General features: G+C 38.2%; 1 protein-coding gene across 5 annotated transcripts in view; it reads left to right on the top strand.

The window, feature by feature from the left end:
• ARMC9 (armadillo repeat containing 9) overlaps positions 1 to 24,598 on the top strand; it is a 59,436-nt gene that overhangs the window by 1,093 nt on the left and 33,745 nt on the right. For 4 of the 5 annotated variants that reach the window (XM_057367178.1, XM_057367177.1, XM_057367181.1 and 1 more), the window contains exons 2-12: positions 25 to 112; positions 653 to 772; positions 1,257 to 1,427; positions 2,413 to 2,568; positions 4,465 to 4,557; positions 5,174 to 5,198; positions 8,951 to 9,108; positions 10,967 to 11,065; positions 17,876 to 17,911; positions 23,029 to 23,063; positions 24,247 to 24,358. In XM_057367178.1, the coding sequence (XP_057223161.1) occupies positions 62 to 112; positions 653 to 772; positions 1,257 to 1,427; positions 2,413 to 2,568; positions 4,465 to 4,557; positions 5,174 to 5,198; positions 8,951 to 9,108; positions 10,967 to 11,065; positions 17,876 to 17,911; positions 23,029 to 23,063; positions 24,247 to 24,358 (1,056 nt within the window). In that variant the 5' untranslated portion in view covers positions 25 to 61. The remainder of the gene's footprint in view (positions 1 to 24; positions 113 to 652; positions 773 to 1,256; positions 1,428 to 2,412; positions 2,569 to 4,464; positions 4,558 to 5,173; positions 5,199 to 8,950; positions 9,109 to 10,966; positions 11,066 to 17,875; positions 17,912 to 23,028; positions 23,064 to 24,246; positions 24,359 to 24,598) is intronic. The other variant, XM_057367180.1, reaches the window with a different exon arrangement.

Genomic DNA, 24,598 nt, shown 5'->3' with positions numbered 1-24,598 from the left:
ACCCCCTTCTTTGCCATTTTCCAGCTTAATCAGCGATGAGAAGTAGCAGCARCGCTTAGCAATGGGTGATGTTTTAGCGTACGAAGCTGAGCTACTTGGACTAGTGAAAGAGGTTGGTTTTTGTTTGTTTGCTGGGGTTTTTTTGGGTATTTTTTTGGGTTGTTTTTTTCTTGGTTGAAATGAGCAATGCAAGATTTCTCAGTGCTTGTATTCAGAGCCAGACATTATAACTCTGTCTAAATTCTGGAGTTATTCATCTGGCTAAGTGTTGCTGCACTGTGAAATCTTGCTGACCCCTGGCATATTTGTMGGTTCAAAAAGCTTGATGTCCATTAAATGCCAGCAGTAAAAATTTCCTTTTTGATTGAATGAAATTCCTGGCTAAACCAAGGGCCATCATTCTTTCAGAGAGGGTGCACTCAGTTGTTTCWAGGATGCAGGAGGAAATTGAGAGACAGTATTTTCCTACCACAAGGTATCAGTTCTTGAATTGTCACTTCACAATCTTTGGCATTTGTGGACCATCCTACAGAGAAACTTTAACATTTCATGGGTCATTCATTGAAGCATTAATCACCTAAAAATGATGTTATCATTTATTGAAGCATTAATCATCTTACAACTGTTGTTCCWCTATGTTTTTGTCTTGCAGTATTTGGATTTTGCAGGATTTCAAGAAACAGTGAAAGTACTCAAAAAGGAGTGTAAAATAAAAGGGAAGCCATTRCGTAAACCAGGAGATAGTTCCTCRAAAGAATCATTGCCTGTTCAGGTAATGCATAATTTACACTTCCTTTGAGTAATACCAAAAACAGTTAGAGGCCATTGACCACCCTTTGAGTTATTACAGCAGTGAACTGTCTAAACAGATTCTTGATTATTTGAAGAAACTTCCTAACAGTCTTCTAGGACAGGAATCTTCAAGTTTGGGTTTGGGTTCTTTTTTTTTTCAAAACTCCAGTAATTTTGAACTCAAGACAGTTGTTTTGATTTACACTACTTTTAAATTTTCATTGATATGCTTGAAAATTTGGGCTTTGCTTCCTATATTGATGGTTGGTTCAGGCTCTCAAAAACATTAAAGATGTGTGAAGAAAGAATATTTGGGTGGTCATTGAATTGTGCGAGGTTTTTGAATAAAACTTTTAATTCAGAGTGTTCAGAAGGCACTGGAATTCTTCATTTGCTAAAGTACTGCTGAGAAAAAGTGACTCTTGTGTGTTTGGTTKTTCATTTGATGCTTTTCCCCTTCACAGGAAGATCTGCTCACAGCATTTGAAAATGGYGATCAGAAAGTTTTCTTCCAGCTCTGGGAGGACCATATTTTGTCTTCAGTCCATGACAGTGATCAAGTTGTTCAGAACCTCGAGTTCTATCTCCACATATACTTTGCCACCTTCCTCTTGAAACAAACTATGGGAAAGCCTGTAAGTTTAGTTCACAATTCAAACCTCACATTGCTTTTATTTGTTTTATTTCATTTATTTGTCTTTAGTGTGGATGAGGATGGGATGGTTTCTAAGAATCATTCCAAGAATATGTATCCAGTTTTGGGCACAGTCTGCATTTTAGTTCAACCRCATCCTTTCTATTGTGAAGTGCAAAGATGGAAGTTGGAGCTGTCCTTATCGTGGAGTTCCTGAAGTATTTTAACTTGGAAAATACCAGTATGACAATACTTTCACACTTGTAATTGTAGGTGTAGAGCAGACTCTTTAAACACTTACTTTGCTTTGAGTTTGAACTGAAGCTGTGAGTTGAAATATAATAATTTCTGGTGAGATGGGAAAGCTTAGTCTTGGCCAGCTCAATATATCATATTGAAAAATATAACCCCAAGATGTTATAAAATAAAATCTTTGCTACATGGGACTTTTGTATTGAAGAGACATTTAAGTAGCCTGGACTCAGCCAGATCAGCCAGGGCTTAATAGCTCCTGCCCTTCACCTGTCAGCTGCTACATGAGTATTTGGACGCCTGCAGTCTGTCTTCCAGCCTCTAAGGGGCTTTTGTTCTGCTCTGTGTGTCAGSTCCCCTTCCCAGTGCTGTGCAAGTGAATTTTTTTGGTTCTGCACTTATCACTGAAATAAAGCATGTAGGTGTTTCCTCTCTGCCCTGCATGTAGAAATGGCATTTTTCTTTAGAAATCTAGCCAGAAGAGAGTGGGAATAATTTTACAATCTCCTCTTTCTTTCGACCTGGCAGACAGAAACAACTTCAGTTTCCATTTTCCTTTATGACTGGTGGARACATACAATATGCTCTCTAGTTAAATAAATATTGGTTTTTAGATAACAAATATTCTGRAAWTTCACACTTGATATTRATATATTTGACTGTCTTATTTGYCAGCTTTACAGTGCATTCAGAATGRTMGTTTTCTAAATGAAATCTGCTGCTTTATTTCCTAGGACAAAGCTGAACTTGAGGAAAGGATTTCTCATTTTAAGGCATACCTGGAAACAAAAGGAGCTGCACTGAGCCAGACTACAGAGTTTCTTCCCTTCTATGCTTTGCCTTTTGTTCCAGACCCCATGGTACATCCTTCATTTAAAGAACTTTTCCAGGTAAGTGTCTGTGTTTCAGGGATAGATGGTGCTTATGGTAATTTACACAGACCACTCTCTGCACACCATGAAGGTGGATGGCTAGGAGATAACTTCTAGAGCTGTGGTTTGATGTTCCAAAGTATTGTTGCCAATACCTGTGGGGAAGGTACAGCCACCATTTCACCTGCCGATGGCTTGTTCCTGCAGTGCAAAACTGCACCTTAACTTCTCTGTTGAGCTTGGAATGGATGGCTATGTGCCTGTACTTTGACTGGATCAAGGAGCTGCTTTATTGGCTATGAATGTGTGTGTAAACAGCTCCCACGTGTACACATCTACACAAATTTGTTTGTGAAGCATGTATAGTATTTTTCGGAGTTATTTGCTCTGAATGCTTCCTTGTCTRACCACATGGACAATTGTGCTGGCCTGGCTGAGCAGCTGTGGGCAGCCTCTGTGGTGCAAGGAGATGCATTCAGCCTGCATTGCTGCCACACTCCTTTTGATATCAAACCAAAGCTTAAGTGATACTTAACCTTAGGGCTGACTTTGGAAGTACCAGCTGATGAGGAGTTCCAATTTAACACCAAAAAAAGGCATATCCTGCCATTTTCCTTCGGGACTAGCTATAAATAATGAGATAGACTGGTTGACCTCAGAGATGGAATATGACTACTCCTTTTAAATTATACTTAGCAGCATTTTTTAAAATGCCTTATCTAAGATGAAATCCTCAGGTTTATTCAGTGTCTAAGCAGTCATGCATATTTTCTTGTGGGAATTGTACAACTCATTCCATGTTAGTGTTGAAACACAGATTGTTTTATGTTTGAGAARGAGCAGCAGTGAGTCACTAGTTTACTAAGCAGTGTTCTTATGGCATGTATTTTTCTCAGGCTATTTATCTGGTGCTTTATATAGCTGGAGTTCCTGTCAGTTTGTGTAATACATCTTGAAAAATAATATGCACTCCTGTCTGTAGGAGACCAAGTTCATTTGGTAATATACAGTGTGCTGTGGTACACCACTGTCTGGATACTGAGTTGGTAAATGCAGCAAGTGTAAATTCTGTTCACTCTCCAGCATGGTGAAATAAGGGAAAATCTGAGCTGTGAGAACAGCTTGCAACATGTACATATACAGCAGTAAATTTAGGAAGCTCCTACGACTTGCTGGAAGATAGAGTTTTTCTTCTGTTGGCTGGCTTTTCCTCAAGCAGAAACCAGCTTCACGGAAGGTTGGAAATAGAAGACATGAGTATTTGATGGATTTCTAGGTGTAGTTTGGCTCTTTTCCGTAACTGTTATTTTCTTGTGCCCATGAGACACTACGTCAGGCAGAGGACAGCATTCCAGTTAATGCTGTTGGTCCGTTCTGCTCATCTATTTTTCCTGCATGAGTTGTTTTCTCCAAAACCTTATTTTAGAAACATTGTACCCTGATCACCAGTGTCATGTCATGAYATGGTAGTTATTGACAAAACTTACAGTTCCCAGATCTTAGAAGCAAAATATGAAAACTGACTAGTGCATAATTGCTAATTTTGTACTCTATTTAATATACGTGACATTAATATTACTTTTTTATCTTTTCTCAAGTTGCTTGTATTTTAAAGGCCCTTCTACTTTAGGGGCAGTTGTTACATGTGCATACAGGGCACAAATACTATGTGATAGTTTCACCTGTGAAATAAAGCTACATTGTGTTTGTAGTACTCTTGTCTAGGAATACTTCTGTATGCTTTTAGGGGAAGTGAGCAAACATATTCACTTCAGTAACAGTGAAGGGAAAATCTTTTCAATCCAATGCTGGCTGCCTTGTTTACTAGTGGGAAGTTGCTGTGATCCAAGCAGTACTTTCTTCAGAGTGTACATATTTGGGGAACAACTGTCATTATTTGTTTTTCTTTTCAAGGATTCTTGGACATTGGATTTAAGGACAAGATTGGAAAAGTTCCTGTCTGTGACTCTGAGAGCCAGACAGACTCCACGGCTTCTCACTATATTTGTATCCTTTTAAGAAAACACTTTGCAGATAATTAGAAATATTGGGAAGAGGCAGTATCATTTATTGCATGAGWGTGGTGCTAAGATTTATTGCAGAATTGCAGTAGCATCGCAGTTCAGTGTATTCATGATAGAAAACATAATTTATATTCCACATTCAAAAGTAAACCTTTGAAAAACTCATGTAAAGACAATGTATAGATCCATATGAACCTACAGGTTTATCACAAGACCATTCTTTGCTTCCAAATATGAAGTACAGGATATCCAGAGGAACCAATCTGACCTGACTTCTTTCTTAGCATTTCTAAAGCTGTTAGTCTTTTAAATCAGCCATTTCAGGGACTAACTGAAAGTTTTCCAGGGGTTTTAAGGGTTCCAGAAATGACTTGGTCACTCAAAGGTCTGCAAAAGGTCTCTATGCAACATTGTGAGTTGTGCACTTCCAAGATTTTTATGTATTTATTTTTGATTTAAGTATTCTGTGGAGCATCAGGCCCTGGCTGTTGGCTGGAACAGTAGGAATATTTGGCTCAGTTGAGTTTCTCATTGTATGTCTCTGGAACAAACTCTAAAAAGATGCACGTTTTCCTGAACTGCGCCTAYTCGTGCAACAGAAGGAGAGTGGACAATACAACAAAGGTAAATGCTGGGCTGTGGTGAGGATATTCTGTGAGATTKTCAGGGGCTGTGAGAGCAGCCCAAGGTTCATCTGAAGGGATGGGGAAACCAGTGATGCATGGCAGAAAGTCCTTGGAAATCCAGACCCCAGCTTTGGTGACAGCTATTGCTAGACTGCTTGAGCTCAGTAAGGTTGAGCATCAGTAGGAACGGACTAAAAATAGGAGAGGGTCTAGTATTTAGATTTGTAAATATGGTAAAAACAAACTGAGAACTCCATACAMAGTGCATACCAGTTCTGATGAAATTTGCCTCAGGTTCCTTTCCCTTACCTGCTTAGGCCTATCTGTGTCCTCCAGATTTCAAATCTCATTCAGTTTGTTCTGATGACTGTCTGATGATCTTAAACAAAGTTGATTTTTGTTCCTATTTATCATTCTGTTTAAATAGTACCTCCTAGTATAGTGCATTTTAGTATTTCCTGAATAAGAATGTGTTCATTTAAGTGTGACTGGCTGATGTGTTGCATTTTGAGGTAAGCTGCTTAGACACACTTAAATGTGTGTGTGTGTGACTTAGGGCCCTTGAAATAATAATGATTTCACCACAGAATTCTGTTAGGTGCTGATGCACCTGAAACATGTGCCTTTAAAAAAATACTAAAGTACACAGAGCTTGGGTTTCCAACTATGTTGCATTCATTTTTTCACTTGACTTTCTGTATATGTTTAGGATCCGTATAARACCAGTTGAATTCTTAAAATTACTTTTCCTCTTGAGTTATTTTAATCTGTAGGTTTACCTTGAGGATTTACTCTTWGTAGATTGAATTAAGGAGAAAGTTAGATTTTCTCCCAGTGTGAGTTCTRTGTATTTTCTTTGTTATTTTGTGCTTTGTGTTGCATTAGACTTTCACTGAATAACAGAAAGTACTTCGCGGATTTTTATTTTCCAGAAGGTACTCTTTTTTCCTTGTAGGGGACTTTTCTGAAGGCAAGCATTCCATGCTCTTATTAAAAAGAAATAACTACACATTTGGGTCTGAATTATTTTAGGCCTAATTATTTTTCATTTGGGCAGGTTCTGTGCTTTGTACAAGTACAGGGACTGTACTTGATTGACCTGCAATCCATGCAGGTCAGCCTTAATTTGCAAATCTGTTATGTGCCTTGGAGGTTGAGTCAGTTTGGATTTTTCATAAAGGTTATTTGAGGACTGTCACGTATGAAGGTTTTGGATTCAAGAGGTTATTTTTGCAGTATCCTGCTCACATCACGTGGGATCCACAGCACTTTCTCTCTGCTGGAGAGTATTTACTTTATCAGTGAAGGGGAAATGCAAAGAAAATTTATGGGAAACACATGAATGAAGAGCAGTATGGCAGAGTACTGGAAACACCTTTTTATAAATACTTGCCAGTCATCAGTCTGACATGCTGAAGTACTTCAAGTTTGGGTGGGGTGGTGCAAATGTTCTTGAGGGTGTCTTGAAGAGTTCAGTGTGTTTACCAAGCCTTATTTACCTGCTACAGTCTGGCTTTTTACCCATTTGCTAAAAAACATCAGTCTCTGTATGAGTTCCAAAGCTATTTGTGTGGCAGTTGTGCTTAACTTATAGTTCTCCCATATGCTTTATGTTTGGCTGGAAAGGAAAAAATTGCAGTATGGTTGGCATCTTGCCCAGAGAGCTTCAGACCTTCTCTGCTAACAGGGACTCAGGGATGGAGGTTTTTCGAAGTGTGTTCATCTGTTCCCTTCACTGTCTCATTACAAATCTGTGGATGAGTTCACAGCCACTCTTCTGTTTTGGGGAGGGGGAGAGTGGAGGAAGTGTGTCAGGCTGCTGCACTAGAGAAGGTGAAGTGTAACCAACCTGTCTGTCAAGATTTGCAAAAGTCTAAATGACTGTTTATGTGGAAATTTTTCCATTTAGAATATGAATAGCAATTTTTAAGCAAGAAGGAGACTCCTGYCCCTCTTAAGAGCAAGATTCAGTGTCACCTAAGGAGCCCAAGTGTCTGACAGCAGCTCCTTAGACTTGCAGCTCCTCTGCTCAGAGCTCTGCTTCATTGTGTACAGGAACTCAACTGGCTGGAGTCAATGCTTCTAGACAAGTGTGTGAGGGTGGGCTGAGATTAGAGAGAAAGAGAGCAAGCACGAGTTCAGGAAGTGTATTTCAGTTGTAGTTAAGTTGTAAAGGAAAACAACCAATCTCTCAGAGAGAAAAGGTTATTGTGGAATTAAATGCATATGTGTAAATCCTTGGCTGCTTGTAGAAACTGAAGTTAGAAGACTTGACAACTACGCACAGGAGAGAGCAGGAAACAATTCTGGTAGAAACGTGCAGTAGTTGAGATAATGCCCAATTCCAGCATCTTCATTTGGCAGAGTCACAAGCTTTTAGAAAAGCTTCTTAACACCAATTTTTACCTGGGCTGGTAACTCCCTCATTTGTCTAAATGAATGCTGTTATGGGACTATGGCAGGAATASAAGGGGGAAATGGGGCAGCACAGGACCAGCTCTGTCTGCACTTGGAACAGCTGCTTGCCAGTGATGAGATCTTCCTGCTCGTTCAGCAAGAGAAGCTGTTGTGAAACACTCCCTCCCCTTTGCAGTAAAATGACTTATGTATGAGAAGGTAGCGGTATAAAAATTGCAAGATATGCCAAGACTTTGTGATTCCTCTCTGMCATCCTTTTCTCAGTTTACTGTTGATAATCTCTGGATTTAACAGCCAAGGGGTAAATTGGACCCTGTTTCTGAATTTCCAAGACTGATGTTCATGAGCTGCGTTGAGTTTTGGTTATGTAGTTTTTTCCTGCTGACTGCAGTTGGAAGAGGTATTTTCATCACTGGAAATTTTACTCACTGGGCAATGAAAAGCAAGCAAACTCTGAGAAGATTTATACTTTGTGATTTGGTGCTTCCAACTTTCCTCTGAGTCAAAGTCATGCTCTAGATACATCCACTGGAAATTTTTGAATTGAATGTGTCATGTCACAGTTAAATAATAATATATTCCCATTTGATCATCTAGGCTACAGAATAAAGGGCTGGAGTGGCTAGTTTTGTGCAATGGTTGCTCTCAGAATCTTTGTTAATTTAGAAAAATGTTCTTGTTTTGAAGCTGTATCATATTAAATCTGTGGTAGCAGTTTAACAGTAATGGCTGTGAAATAAAAACAAAATCCAAGTTGARTTATTGTTATCAAGGTTAAATAATTTGTTTGTCTTTGGAAGTTATCTTAACTCTTCTGATTTTTATGTAATATTGATTGGAGTTGAGATGATTTTAATGGCTTACAGAATTGTAAAAAGCTTGGCACTTTCTGCAGGATTGCTTAATGTTACTGTTCTACTGGTGTTTTGTTTGTTGGTCTATTTCTTCTAAAGTGCATTTTGCTGAATTTGAACAGGATCTGTGGGTTGTCACAGCTTCTGTTGTTCTTTCACACGGGGTTTAGTTCCCTCCTGGGAAGTATAAGAGAAATATCATTAAGGTGGCTTGATTTGCAGCCTCGTATGAGGTATTGGTCACAAACCCTGCAGATGCAGAATGCTGTGCTTCATGAATGGTTCTGAGAAAACAGCCATCCTTAGAGGGGAGGAGGCTTTGAGAGTGAAATAGAGGTAGGTGTGAAATTATCCTTGGAGGCAAATTCCACACCTCAGAAGTTGAGGTTGTCCCTTCARAGAAGTAAAAATGCTTTGGCTTCTTTTGTCCTTTCGTTGCATAGGTGATGCCATGTTTTTTTTATTATTCTCTCAACAGAAATGATGCAACATCTTCATCAACAGTTAGTGCAGTCTGAGCACAAATATATGACCTACCTGAAACGATTTAACAAATTGCAGGTGGACTACCATAATCTCCTTGGAGTCACTGCAGAGCTGGTGGATTCTTTGGAGGCCACAATCAATGGCAAGATGGTAAGACACAGCTCAGATGTGCACTTGCTTCCACACCCCCCAAAACTAGAAACCAAGATGTGAATTAAGCTTCATAGTTATGAGCATTTCTGTTAGAGCTGGGGCTCTTTACTAATGAAACATAGCACTTTGGATGAGCAGCTCTCCCATCRCCCTGGTGAAGGAGGATAAAAGAAATGTGAAAGATGGGTTGAATTGTGCTGGCTCAGAAATCTTGAAAAAATTATCATCATCTCACAAGATCTCTTGTGAGAGTGCCCATTTGAGCTTTGGCATCAGAAATGATTAGAGGGCATTTCTGTGATTACTGACTGCAATCCAGCCCATTAAAAATTGTTACATATTTAAAACTTCTGTCAGGTTTGTTTTAAGTTCCACAGTGATGGAAACAATCTTCTTATCCAAAATTTTGATGTGGAAAAGCTTTGCTCTCTGCTCTGCTAAACTGGACTTGCTGATTTAATTGATAAAGGTAACAAGGATAGGAGTGAATGAGTTATTCATCATGTGAAATGGGCCACGTGTATGTGACTGGAGAAGGTACAACTTTCTTATGAGTATTTTTTATATGAAGTTGATTGTTTCATGAGTTGTGCTGCCTGCTCTGGGAGCATAACCTCTGTGTGACCTGAACGTTATTCTCGTGGCAGATGTCAGTGACCTCTAGGTGCTTTTAAAGGAACTGTGWATTGTTAGCAGGGAGAATGACCTGGCATTTCCTGGGCTGCCTGCTGGAAAGTCAATATGTACCTTCCTCCTGTCAGCAGCATGAGCACTTTGTGGTTTGTAACCCTGCATCTAGGATCACTGCTCATGTATTACTGCAGGGAAGAATTTGCCTGTAGGGRTGGATTATGCTTTACAGTTTACAGCGGATTAGGGAAGGTAACTGTTCACATGAGCTTTGATAACAATAAGAAACMCAGTCATTCATTTGCTGCCTCCCATTTCACACCTCTGGGCTCTCCAGGTTGTATCCAGTTACCAGCTGTGGTTGGGAGCCGGACACTGGTTCTCTTCTGGTGYGGATGTTGCTCAGTTTCCTTTGTGAGCCTTGTGCGGGGCACTCGTTTGATCCATCCCAAGTGTGTCCAGCTGAGGGTGCTCTTCCGTTATGCATCCTGGATTCCGTAATTTCTAAATCCAAAGTGAAGTTTGGTACTGAATAAAGTCATAGTGAAGTTACAGTGTTTTGAATTTAAAGGGTTTTATTGTTTTGCTGAAGGTTTGGGAATATTAGAAGTGTCCCCAGTTGCATTCCTATAATCTCTGTCCTCTCATCTCTGTTTTGGGGAGGGTACTAACTCTTCTGAAACTAAGCTGTTCTCTTGTGATGTAGATTTCCCCAAACAAAAAAAAAAATAAAATAAACCCACTGAGATGTTTGGCATTGAAAAAATGAAGTGGTGTACTGTGTAATTCATCCTTATTTTCTCTGTTTTACAAGACAGTACTGTAAGTTCTGCTCTTTAGGTAAGCAACACATCACCATTGTTTCAAGCTTGAAACTGCTTCATTTTTTGATTTGATTTTTAACCTTTTAATTCATGTAAATCTGTATGCAAATAGAGGTGTAACAAAATCAGGTTTTCTTCTAGACTCTGAAAGTATTTAGCATTAGTCTTGTGAATAGCCTAACAATTCCCAGATAAAGAGAATTTACAGTTTATTAAAATTTCTGAACAAAATGGTAGCTGTAATGCATACCTTGTKCTTGTATAAATGAGCCTCAGGTGTGTGATTTTTTATTCTTTCAAACAAACAAACAGCCTTTAATATAGAAACATTTGTCTGGTAGAAAGTATAAATTTTATGTAATCCTGTTCTCACTTTGTTTCCTATGTTTCCTAATTTTTAGATCACACCAGAGTATCTTCAAAGTGCTTGTGTTTGCTTGTTTAGCAATCAGATGAARCAATCTGTAGCACACAGCTTTGACTTCACGAGGCCTGGAAGTGTAAGTATAAATGTTTGGGATTTTTACAGTAACTATTTTAAAATACAATACTGTTTAAGCTGTAAATGGAACAATAAATGTTCCATAATAGGAAAGACAAAACTTAATGTCTTCAGGCTTTGATTGTTGATTGTTTTGTTGATCTCAGATGCTGGTGAYTTACCTGGTTATGCAGGTATAACTGCATAAGTATGACTATTTCTATTGTTGTGAGGACAGTAAGATTTGTATCTGTTAAAATACTGACAAAATGCTTTAAAAAAACTCAAACCAACCTTACAACTAATGTTCTGAGCGCAGTTTGATGGCACAYCTTAGCCAATTTAATTGAACTAGAAAAGGGAGTGGTGTTGCTCATCTCTGGACTCATGCTCTGTTCCCTTCTGTTGTCAGTGATACCCCTATAACCCTACAGAGAATTGGCTTAGCCAGCTGAAGGAGAAGYATCACACAGGACTRTGAGAACTAATGTGGAAAAGAGGARGAAGAACCACTTTTAGATGATCAGTTAGCTGATACACCTTACAGATTTGTGTGATGGTCTTTTAACCTCCTATCTCAGAAACTTCGATCTTATTGATGAGCAGCTCAGTATCCCTAGGGTTGATTTTTTCCCACTTCACCATTCTGTGGTGGTTTTTTTTTCAGATGATTGCAGTACACCTCACTCATTTATGTTCTGCTTAATCTCTTCTGCCCAAGTGGGGAGAGAGCTTTGGGATTAATTTTCAGCAGCGAACCATCTTMGGATAGTTTCTACTGTCTGTGAAACTATACCTGTGAGATTTTAAATGACTTAATGATARTGTAAGAGCTGTTCAGTGGTACAACTTCTTTTAATACCTAGCTTGTTCAAGATTTTCAAACAAGCATTATTCTTAAAAYTACATCCAAACATTTTACTAAGAAAATACTGTGTACCACTGTTTTACAAAGACAAGCCAAAATCATGAACTGTACTTATTGTTTTTGCCATGGCAGGCATTCATGTATACTTAACTTTGTAGCAGGAGAACTCAGTGAAGTGTCAAAGGAAAAGCAGAAGAAAATAAAATTCCTGCTCTTTATCCTAGCCAAGGCTTTTAATGACAATGATGCTGAGTACATTTTGTTCCTCTTGCAAATTTGCTACAGAGAGATAAGGAGATAATAAAAATGCTCCCTTCTCTTTCGATGTGATAATAATTTCAGAGATAAGTATTATTCCTCACTGCTCTTCAAACTCTTTTAAATGCCCTTACCTTCCTGTTAACTCTTTTCTCTCACCTCCCATGAATTTAGAAGGTATACTCTTATGAAGCCTGCAAAAGCTGCTATTTCAGGGTTTTAGGAAGGAACCAGGATCTCTTTATCTGCTRCCTCAACATTGGGTGCTGTCTGCAGCTCCTCTGTCCTCAGATTTGCACCATGTCTATAACTTATGTCATCTCCCATCCCATAATGTCCCTCCTCATCTTGATTCTAACCAACAACTTTCAGAGGCCTTTCCTCTTTCCTTGCCAGTGGCTTTCCAAGATAATGCATTTGGTACCCCAGTGGTCTTCTGTRTTTTTGCCACCTGATGTTGAGGTTGTGTGTGTTTCTCCTTCCCTGTACTGAGATCATCCATAGCCATGTGCTGTCTTCTCTCTGTTCCTGCTCTCTGCTTGCATCAAGATGTATCTTTTAGTTCTGTGCTTACAGGGTGCTCCATTTGCCCAGGGTTTTTTCATTATTTCTGTTCTTCTTATCCTAAGTTGATCCTGCAGTTTCTTGAACCCTTTTAGGAACGGGGGAAGAGGGAAGAGTGTCATCCTTATGCAAAGTTGTGATTCCTGCTTCTCTAAGGCATCTCTAAAAGCATTTCTGCTCTGAAGGTGCCTTTGCCACTATATTTATGGCACTCTGGGCACTTTGACACAGTCTCCAGCTATGAAGATAGATTAGAGAATGAGGATGTGTTGGTGGTGGGTTTTTTTTCCCTGCTGGCAGTAAATTTTTGTCTCGCTTTTGTCCCAAATTAACAGGTTGACCTGAGTAAAGCTGTGTTTTTCTGGCACAGTTGTATCTATTTTTATACCAGGCTTTACTAGCATAACTATTTCTGTGTAACTTTGTGCCTCTTTTATCCACATTATTTGAGGCAGTTGCTGTGACAGCCAAGCTCTTTAGTGAARGACTAATCCAGTTATAGCCCTGAGACTGTTTTGATTAAGGGTTTCTAGACTGGTTTAGGTCACTCCATGACACTGAGGGTMTAGCAGCTACTGTGGTTGAACTCTSTGAAATATGTTGTTTCTATAAGCAGATCCACACAGGCTCTCTGAGGCATTAACCAAGTTTTGGAGGGCTAATCACAGTCTGCATATAGACATACACTGCATCATATTCAGGTTTCCTTATCTTATTCTTTTGTCCCCTCTTAATTGATTACATTTTCTTGTTTATTTCCCAYGTGAAGAGTTCTGGTTTTATACATGAATTGCAAACATGCAGATACACAAATGTAAGAAGAAAAAATTGAGATCATCTTATGAAAAGAAAAATGAGACTCCTTTCCTATCATCCCAAGATATTTCTAGCCACTCCCTGGCTTTGTTGATGCAGGAAGCCAGATGAGATGGACTAAAATTCTGACTGTTTGCCACTAGGCCACTCAGGCATTCCATTGCCTTTTCTTCAAGGATTCAAATACTTCGTTGTTATACACTCAGATGTTATTGTTCTACCCTTAAGTGGTTTCAGGTTTTTGCATAAGTTTTGGAATAAAGCTGCAGGCACTGTGACCCAGACTAAGTAGTAGCACGAGTTCACAGCATCTGTGCTGGATTTGTGTTGGAAGGTTCCTTTGCTTTKTGCTCATAACTGCTTAGAGGCACTAGAGTGTGGTCTTTCCAGCTACTCCATTTCACAAACCTCCACCTCCTGTAAGGGGCAGCCACCTGCATAATTGCAGAGGGAAGAGACTAGCAGAGGGTCAGCTCCTTTGCTCATCCTTGCCTTTAGGTCTCTCTGTATGCAAGATGAGTGAGAAGTTTAAAAAAATAAAGTAATTGTCTAAAGAGTTTTATCAGGCATGAAGTATGGTGATTTGTTGGTAGTTGGTTGCTTTTTTTTTTCCCCCCATTTCACCTTGACTGCTCAGGGTGTTCATATCTCACTGACATCACCAATGTCAGGATGAGACCCTGAAATAAATTGGTTCTGGTGGATCAATATCTCTAAACAGATGAGCAGAAAAGAAAATCATTAGCAAAGAAATGACTTTTTTTTGTTATACTGTCAAGCAGSCTTAAATTKCTACCACTGTTATTTAGGGTACTAGTGGATGTGCGTTACATAGTTTGGAAAGAGGAGGTGCTTGAATTCAGTGACACTGATGCAGCTCAGAGGACAATCCAGGTTTTGGGTCAGGTTCTGAAAACAGAAATGCTAAAGCTGTGTCATTCTCTGAGATGTGTATTTGAGCTTTGCAGTGTCTTTTGTTGCATCAGCTRCACTACACTGCTGGTTTTTAGTTACACTGGGAAGGAGGATTATAAGAGTACTGTAACCAAAAGGAAGCATTGCCCAAGGAAATTAAGGACTAAATATTGGATTATATTCTTGGTAGCATTATTTGTATGCAAACTTGATTTTGTTTAACATTGTACTTTGTGTTTAACTTTCAATGTTGGGAAAAGTCCTATTCTGTAGTAGAAAGGTGTGAGGTCTCAGGCTTTGAAATTACAATAAAGGTGACAATGTATGAGCTGTTAATGTGCAAACATCAGCTTCCTGGTTTGTCCCCCCCAYGGTGGCTGTAGGTCTGTCCTTTCAAAATGGAAGAAATTTGTATCAGGAGGACAAATCCCAAAAGCAACTCTTACTTACTGAGCTGGYTTTGAGACCTAAGGCAGTAACAGCCAAAAGAGCTTTTCATTTTAATCATACCCCAAAATCTTACTTAGCAAGGGCTTCTGGTGTCAGCTTTGTGCTYACTGGTGAGCTGGATTGGATCTCATTCTTTTGCAGAGCAACTCTATGACTTTTGCCAGCTCTGTGACCTCCTGGGTCAGCTCATGAGCCTCATCTACAATCCATTAACAGGATGCATCTGCTGCATGCACTGGAGAGAGGCCACAGTACTGTGTTACAGTGGGCAGAAGTTTCCAAGGCCTCTCTAAAGCCCTGTTTTACCATGAGACTTTTTTCATAGCTGCAGTAGAATGTTACTGCCACCTTCCATCGTATCATTTGACGTGTGTGGCCCTGAACTGGGAGATAAGAAACTTGTGAGAATTGTCAGAGAAAAAGGTCTGGATTTAAAAATAAAAGAATAGAATAAAAGGTCAGAGCAGCAGCTCTGACAAGCTGAGGAAACATCTATTAATCAATTCCCAACTTTCTCATACTCATTTGGGTAGGGAATTGGTGTGGGTTATGGTAAAGTTGAAAAGTATTGTTTCAACTACAGTCATCTATTACAGGATTATCATAGTTCCTAATATTTTTACTAAGGCAAATTTGACTATTTCAGATTAGGGATAAGGTAAAATGATTCTCTRAATTTTGGATTAAAGGCAAAACAGGAACTGCTTCTTCAGATGTACAGTTTCTGTCAGTAGTAGAGATGGGTGTTAACCACTGGAGAATCTTTCTGTGACCTGAAAGCTGTAAAGTTGTTTGCATATACTGCACCTGTGTCATGGAATAGAATAGATGCCCATTATGTTTTTACTGCTATTGTGTCATTATATTTACCTGTAGCTACAATTAGGTGAGCTAATGTCCCTTGCAAGTTTTAGGTCTCTCTTGACACAAGTCTTGAAGCTGTGGAAAAACAGCTTCAAGAAAACTGGGTTGGTTTGGGTGTTTTTCTGTAACAGAACAAAATTACTGGCTCCTCTGTAAAGTTAAACTGTCATTTACAAACTGTGAACAAGGAAGAATTTTTTTATAGTATTTTTAGGATAGCTTAATGACTAGCACAGGCTTCTATTTTTCTTGTACTCTGTGCTTTTTTCCTCAAACATACTTTTTGCTGCTGCCATGCCATCAAGCTGTAATAGTTGGTGGCAAGTATTTCATTTCTTACTTGTGATGTTTCTGCAGCAGCAGACCACAGAAACCTAGGATCAGGGTGACAGAAGGTTTTTAGTTTGTTTTTTTAATCTCTCTCTGAACAATTCAGAGTGGATTCACCAGGCATCATTATGTGGATATTTCCTCTTTCATTTTAAAATAAAGTGCACATTGCAGCAAACAGCATCTACCCTAAGTGAGCTTTTCTTTGGAGGAAATATATCAGTTTTCTGCATCTCTGTCCATGGGATGTTTTTTATATGCTCCTATTTATGTATGGAAAAAAAAGAAACAAGCTTACCTCTTCATGTAAGCAAGGAGAAGTTCTTTTTTTCCTGCTGAGACAGTATGTAATGCCCTTTTCAGAAGTTGCTGCAATGTTTTCTGTTTACATGAATTCTTTATCTCTAAGGATGAAGTGTTGCCTTCCATAGGGTTTTTCATGAAGTTTTCCTGCTGCTGTCCTCAAATTATAGAATAGCCCAGTTTGGAAAGGACTTTGAAAGGTTGTCTGGTCCAACCTTTTGTGATTTCCTTTAATGTTAAAAATTTCCTTTAATGTCATCTTTTGTCTTGATGCCTACATCCATTTTCACTGGCTCATGTCATGCAAGTGTTGAAATGTCTCTCATCATGATACAGGTTATCTCCTGGTTTCTTTTGCTCACTTATTGGTCTCTATTGATGTTGCCCTTTGTCTTACAATTAAATTTAAATTAATTCTTTGCCAGGTACTGTCTGTATGTGTGTGTAGCACCATGAAAGTTAAAGTACTCATTCACATCAGGGAAATCTAAGTGTCATGGTAATAAAAAGAGGAATGTCAGATTTTTAGAACTGGTTAAAGAATAAAAATAACCTTATTTTCTGCTCAAAATGAAGAGTGGCAAGTTTCTTATGTCTTCTGTGTAAGGCTGTATATGTCTGTTGAGCAGCCTGCTGAATAGGGTGTTTATGTGCTTATTCATCTGTACAAATATGTCTAAAGTAAGTACTGGCAGGTTTGCACAAAAAGATTGGAAGCAGAATAATTAATGTTGGTCTTATTTCATTGTGTTGAACTGTGTACTTTTATTTTTAATTAAGATGGTTCTTTTAAAATTCAAAGCTGTTCTAAGTATTTTAGTCTAATTAAAGAGAATATGGCATACTTTGTACTAAACTACTCAAACCATGAATTAGCACTTTATTAGCTTTTTATTTTAGTAACTGTATCCTAGGTTTCCCTCCAGAGACTTTTTCTTAGTTTATCCTTGAAATCTTTTGGGATGAAGAGTTGCTAACATTGCTGAAACACCTTAAATTGTTTGTTATGTGCTGGRTAGGAACTCCAGTCAAAGCAAGTGTGGAGAATAGTGGCAGGTGCTTTCTCAGAAACTGAAGTCTTCTGGTCCATGCTGTGTTCAGGGTATCTCTCTTAGCTGCCTCAGGTCATAATTCCTGTAAATTTGTCAGTGCTTCATGTGTAGCTGTTCTGACAGTGACAGTGTGGAATAATGTGCAGACTAGGTGTGTTTGCCTGGTGCTGAGAGGAGAACTTCCAAATATATCACAAGAGGGACACAGCAATTTCAGTCCTAAGACAAGCAAGTATGAGAATTGGGAGAATGTGTTTATACTTTTCCTTTCAAAGCTAATACTCTGTTAAATTGTAGCTAATTTTTATTAGTTGTTTTTTTAGAACTGTGCATTTCTCTGTGATTTATTTCTGTTAACTTATTTTTTTTAATCTTCTTTATTTTAATGTGTGCCTGTTTGCCTATAAAGGGATATTACTCTATGAGCCCTTGTGATGACGGATATGTAAGTGTCTATCTTTATTTCCTTTCACATTGCCTGCTCAGTCTGTCACAGTCTGTATTTCTCTTCATTTCACAACATGCAACAATTTTCTCTGCATTTTAGCTTGTCATGACATTAACTGTATGGTTTGTGAAGAGCCAAAAAATGTTCAGGGCTTGGAAATTCTGCATGGGGAGTGAATAGGTATTCTGGGTAACCTTATGGYTTCATAATGCACCTAACACAGCATGGCAGCATAAAAGCAGCTTTGTCCACAGCTTTTACATGTAACACAGCTTCCTATAACATGCAGAAAGCAATTGTTTCTTCCATGGGGTCATCTGTATATAGTATACATTCTCTCTGAAGTGTGCCAACACCATTCCACAACAGTTTTGAAAAAATAAATAAATATTATTGCTCAAGATAATTCAGCAAGCTGAGTGGTACTCTTCAAAGAAGAGTAATATTCTACATATTTGTGTTTTTAATTCCACTCTTCAAAGAGGAGTAATATTCTACATATTTGTGTTTTTAATTCTCTAACTCAAACTTACTTTTGGTAGTAAAGATTATAAAATTCTTTCACAGAATTAAAATGGATCTTCTTTCACTGAAAACACCAGATTATATTCTGTGTACTGCCTGTGACTTCTGTAACCCAGATGGAACTTTGTATTTTGGCAATACTACAAGTACACCATAAGTATCTGATTTTGCCCATAGTCAGTGCATTCTTTGTGAAGAAAGGAAATGAGTCTGCTTCTGAGTAACTCAGTATGTAATCAATTCATAAAAGTGATTGACACCAATTATGAAAAATGCCAGTCAATTTAAAGTAATACATATTTGTATTTTTATCACTTTCTTCAGGTAAAACAGAATTTTGCCTTTCAAGAAAAGCTGCCTATTTTTCAAATATGTTATCACCTGAAATTACAGTAAACCCCTTGGGCCTTCAATTTTCCACTTAAAAATCCATTTTATTTTGTGAAATAGTCAGAAGTATTGAGTGCAATGGACTATTCATTACATACYTCCATTTATCTTGATGTAGAGAACACTACCCATATCCACTTATGGTGAAAGATCACCTGTTTCCATCAACTTGTTCCCATTGATGACATGAATGTTTATAATGGACAATTTTGCTTGATGTTAAGCATTTTGTTCCCTCACATAATGCCCTGTTTTGAGATTGAGAAAGGYTGATTACAGATGAGCAATTATGAATTAAAGCATTTTTGCTAAAGAAAAGCTTTTTTTTAGTACAGATTAGGATAGAGCATTAGTAGAATGTAACTTTATACAATGTAGAATGCATTAACTCACAGTTGTTTATAAAATTTTTGTAAAGCTGACTGACTCTAATTCTGAGGTATTGAATACCTGGGTAGCTTTCAGCTCTCCTCACTGTTTATGTATAGTATTTTATATTTTTTCTGGCATTTGAGTTGTCATTGCATTATCACACAGTATTACTCTGTGACTTTTTAATATGCACATCAGATGTCTTAGAGAACCTGTTTTATATGGCATGTGGGAAGTTTTCATAACAGCATATCTCTAGTATAAGTAAGAAAAAAAAATCAAAAACATTTGCAGACCTTCTTATGAAATAACTTTGCACAGCCCCAGTGGAACCTGCCAGGTCACACAAGCTCAGGGTCTAATCCCTCACAGGCTGTGTGGAGCAGTCTTCTTATTAGTATGTAACAAATGAACTCAACATAGATTTGTGAGKTCTAATGATTTGTAGAAATCTGCTCAAAATTTGGTTTTACTCTTCACATATTCATCACATATCTTTGATTATTAATTTTGAATCTGCATTGAATTTATACTGAATTCTTACAGCACATTTTCAGAGTGGGAGTGCGGACAGGATCTTTCAGTTTTGCCTTCAGCATATTATGAACCTATACATCAAACAGCAAAGGGGATATGGCTTGAATATAGRGCTACAGTATTTGATAAAATCAGTTGTGGTTTTGGCTTGCACATGAAGTGCATCTGTTTTCTTTTATAAATATTGATTTTTTTTTTCCCCTTTGAACTTCTTTGGTTTATTCCATGCTGTTTGTATTCATGCCTGTCTCTGTTCAAAAACAAAGGGATGCCATCTGTGGCTAATGCTCATCGTGACAGAATTATTTGACTTAATGTGGCACCTGGTTTGGCTTTGACAAGAACCATCACAAACAAAAGTCATACCCCATGATCCTACCAGAATGAGCTATGCTTGGGCTGTTTTYTTCTTGTTTTTCTATTCATTTCCTTAAGACACCCAGCTTCTGCATGTCTTTCAACTATGACAAATGATCCTATCTCAAGATAGGTTTTGCATGAAAAGTATTTTCTTCAAGATGAAGTCTGTGAATGTTGGGACGTAGGAACATGTTTGCCCAGGATCTTCACAATGTCTTGCATTAGCAATTTAAGGAACACTGTTACTCAAAAAGTTAAATTAATATTTAACCTGTTCTAGGAAAGGTAGGATTGGGGAAAGGGCTTGGGAGAAAATGCAGAGGAGATAAATYTTGTAATCTAGGAAATCTGATAGTGAAGAGGAGCTGCTAAATCATTTCTATTTGTGGTGGTTGCACCATGGACATTTGATTTTTCAACAGCAAAATAATAACTTTTAGCTCTTGCACTCTGTCACTCATTGGTAGATCACAAAACCCAGTTTATTCATGAGATTCATGCCTATATCTGCTTTCCAGATGAGAAAAAAATTGAGGCCCAGGGATGTGAAATGACATGTTTGGATTCTGTCTGCAGCTGGTGGCTGAATCAGGACTAGAAGTTTGTATCTCCTGAGCCAATGCCTTACTCAGCATGCCACAKCTACAGATGCAGATTAGCTCACTTATGACTAATTGCAATAATGCAGATGAAAAGGAAGAAAGGAAACTTCTACCTGTAAAATGGTTATGTGCTTTCTGCTTATCAGTGGTGCTGATCATAAGATTGAGAAATGACAGCGCAGTGAAGAACAAACTAGCCCACCAAAACCTTTTCCATTCCTATTTAGCATTGATGATTGAATCTGTTGTAATATGAACTTTATCCTTATTGCTTTCCCAGAAACAGCAAAAGCCTGAAAGAACTTCCTTCTGTGCAGGTTGTAGACTGATAAACTGAGTGTGATCAGGACAGTGACAGAAGTCTTTCCAGCTCAGTGGTTCTTCTCTCAGAACCTCAGTGTAGGGCCTGCCTCGCTCTCTGGTGTCTTGCTGTAGGTAGAGTGCAGAGGGAAACCATACTAAACACTTTGCTGTGCTCCATCTGCTGGCTTAAAAAGTAATTTGGGAATTAATAGGCCTTTGTCCAGTTTGATCTGAATGTTATTTCAGTTTTCTGTAGTTTGAAATTTATAAAAGCTTGTGAAATCCTACACTTGCCAAAAAGTTTTGTTTGTGTGGAAGGGTAATACATGCATCTTAATCAGTTATCYTCTGGTTAGATTTTGGTTGGAGCACATGTTTTTCTTTCTAAGACAGCAAAGAGGTGTGCAAAAAAGACTTTGTTGAGAAGCAGAGAATCTTTACATACACCTATATGCCCCTAGTGCCCTTCTCTGTTTCTTTTCTCACTGCTGTTCTCTGTTTGAYCTCATCTCCAAAGGGTTCTGTCATTTTTTTGCATTCAAGTGCTATGGTCACTTTCTTCTGTTTCCTGTAATGGAGAAAGGAGAAARGTGTTGACAGAGGCAACAAAAGTGATTTGTGATTTCATTGCACATTCAGCTACAAGGTGTTAGGCTTTGACCGGGAAAACGGTTTTGTTTGAACAAAATTAACTCTTTACACTTAYCAAAAATGCTAAGGAAAATGAATGAGGGGAAAACAATTTAGGGGCAGATATGAGACTTTGAAAGACTTTTGTATTGTGCAGGATAAACTGTGATGTGGGAACTGCTGGTTTAGACAGATTACTTTTGAGGTGTATGACCTGTTTATTGTGTACAAGTMATTCAATGACATAATATGAAACGCTTTCCAATGTGCATATATGATTATTTCACATGTAAGAAAGCAGTTCCTTATATTACAAGGATACCCATGACATTGTGTATTCAAGAATATGTCAGTTGGCGTAATTCAATATTCTCTATGGTATTTCATGCTTTTTGTCTTCTAAATCCCACAATTTTAAATCAGATAATAGACATTGATTATATAGCTCCCATTAAAAGAGGCTTGGTTAGGAGAGAAGACCAGTTTTACAGGCATAAGTGGTAATGAGAGATTTTAGCAAGGAGATCAGCACAAAGAGGTGACATTGAATATTCTGCAARTACAGCATGAAGTTGACATCAGAATGCATCACATGAATAACTCTTATGCCAGCATTGCTGCTTCTTTGCTCACTACAATTAACTCTAGCAAAAAAAAATGTTTACTGAAGCAGATAACTTTCATGTGGAACTTTTATATGATGTTGCTGTTCCTTGTTGTGTAGTGGTGCCTGTATAAGCACTGTGTCACCCTGCATCAGAGGAGAAAWATCCAGGATTTAATGATAATATCCTAGGCAGAACCACTGAGAAATGGCACCCTATTTCATATTGGTTTTTTCCATACTAGAATACATAGTCTTGTCTTCACATATTAATAATTACATATAGGGATATCTTTTGGTAGCAACAGCCACTTGATAACGTTAGTGTCGAAACAAAGAATTACAATAAATTTGAATGCAGGAATGCATGCTGGGTCTCCAGTGAAATATTATTGCAATTTTAAAGGTATGAAAATTTATGGAGTCTATGAATGTGCTTAGCAAGTTCTTCATCTTCYTCAGTGGGCTTCAGATAGCAGTTTCTATTCATTTTTTATTATTACTTTTTRAAATGCTTCAAGTGTAGATAATTTGTGGAGTATGTGGGTGAGGATAATACAGCCAGATCATAACAAAAGAGATTTTTACTTGTGAAACACTTTAAKGGAAGAGAAAGATAAACACTGAAGAGCTCTTTCTTTAGCTGTTTCTGGTTTACAGCACAGGTTTTGTAGGGAAAGAGCTGCAGAACCTCAGTGAAAGAATTCACTGTGGATCTCATTAGTAACATTATGTGAAATTTGGACTAATGTGCTGTAATTTCTTTTTTTTTCTTTCTTTTTGTGATCCAGACTTCCACATTGTTAAGAGCATCTTTAGCCTCTGTGTAAGTATTTGTTTGCTGAGCTTCATTTCTGTGTAGAGAAGAGGAGGAAGGGTTTGTAAACTGAAGTACACAGTGCCACTTGTCTGCAAACAGGAATCACTCCTCCTCCGTGCTTCCTCTCATCACAGTGAACATTAAAATATTGTGTGATCTGTGTTCTTCTGCTGAGCAGCTTCAGTGACATTCTAATTTCAGCAGGATGTTGTTAATCCAGTAAATCTGCCATTCCACACCTGTGAGGTTGTTGCTGTATTTTTCTGTTTCCGCATATTTCAGTCCTGTTGTTGTAATTGGTTTGATTCTCACAAATCCAGGAAAAGTGGGAATCACTAATATGGATTTTTGGCTGCTTCAACTTCAGTTTTTCAGTGACTGGCTTAATAAATTTTGGCTTATAATATTGAATAGAGATGGTATATTTAAGGTGAACTTTTATTAAATTTTTGAGACACTGTTTTTATCCTGTTGTTTACAAGATAAGGGGGCAATTTTACATAGGATATAAAATTTGTTTCGTAAAGTGGTAGGATGGGAAGATGTTAAAACATTTCAGTGGATTATATTTAAATATTAAGATTAAAACGTTGATTGGAAGTAGTTTTCTTAAGAGAAACTTCTATTGCAGTGTTAAATCTTAAAATAGCAAGATAGTGATGTACAGAAAGTGGTCCTGTATTAAGTCTCATGTTAAGCTAGCATACTCCAGCCTGTAAAAATCCATTCAGCCCACCCCACCTTTGCCTTGGAGAAGATATTTCTGTGTGCATGAGGCCTTAGAGGTGGAGTTGGAGCTGCAGCTTTTTACTGCATCTGTTTTTAACTGTCAGGAGCCACAAGCTGCTGCCCTCATGCCCTTGTGATCCAGCAGGGGAGGGAAAAAAAAGGATATTACTGTACTGTTCTGTGCCAGTAAAAATCCCAGATCATCCACTGGCTGGTTGTCAGTTTACTGTCTGCAAGTTATGATGGTAAGGGAGCTGCATCCATAGTTAAAAAATAACCCCAAGGTAAACAAGTCTGTTCTAACACTATAGAGGTAATAAAAGTAACAAAAGTGTGAAAATGTGGAAGCTCTTTTCCCGAAGCACACTTCCTGTTTTGGCTCTTCTCACCTCAGTAACATCAGCTGCACTGAACAAGGAGAGAGAGARTTTTGATGAATGTCTTTTCCGTTTGCATTCAGGAAGATGTACGATGTGCCATTGTTGCCTTCTTTGGATTATGAGAAGCTGAAGAAAGATTTGGTTACAGGGAATGATCGTCTCAAGGCCTTCCTACTGCAGGCTCTGCGCTGGGTAAGGACAGGGGTCCAGAACTCAGATCCATTTTGCAAACAAGATGGTTGTGCTGATCATGAGTGCATCATCCCAGGCACCTTCTCTAGGTGATGCTTGCTAAGGCTCTTGAGATAATGAAGGCAGCCCAGGCAGGAGGTGTCTGTTTGTAGTGTAACAAATTCATCACATGAGGAATTCCCAGATTTCTGAGATATTCAGTGGAAATAATTTCTGATGTATTTTCAAATGATTTGTTGT

This window comes from Malurus melanocephalus, unplaced genomic scaffold (genome assembly GCF_030028575.1).
Source record: "Malurus melanocephalus ecotype Western Australia unplaced genomic scaffold, MMel_1.1 scaffold_75, whole genome shotgun sequence".
Lineage (NCBI taxonomy): Eukaryota > Metazoa > Chordata > Aves > Passeriformes > Maluridae > Malurus > Malurus melanocephalus.
This window is presented reverse-complemented; position numbering and strand designations above follow the sequence as displayed.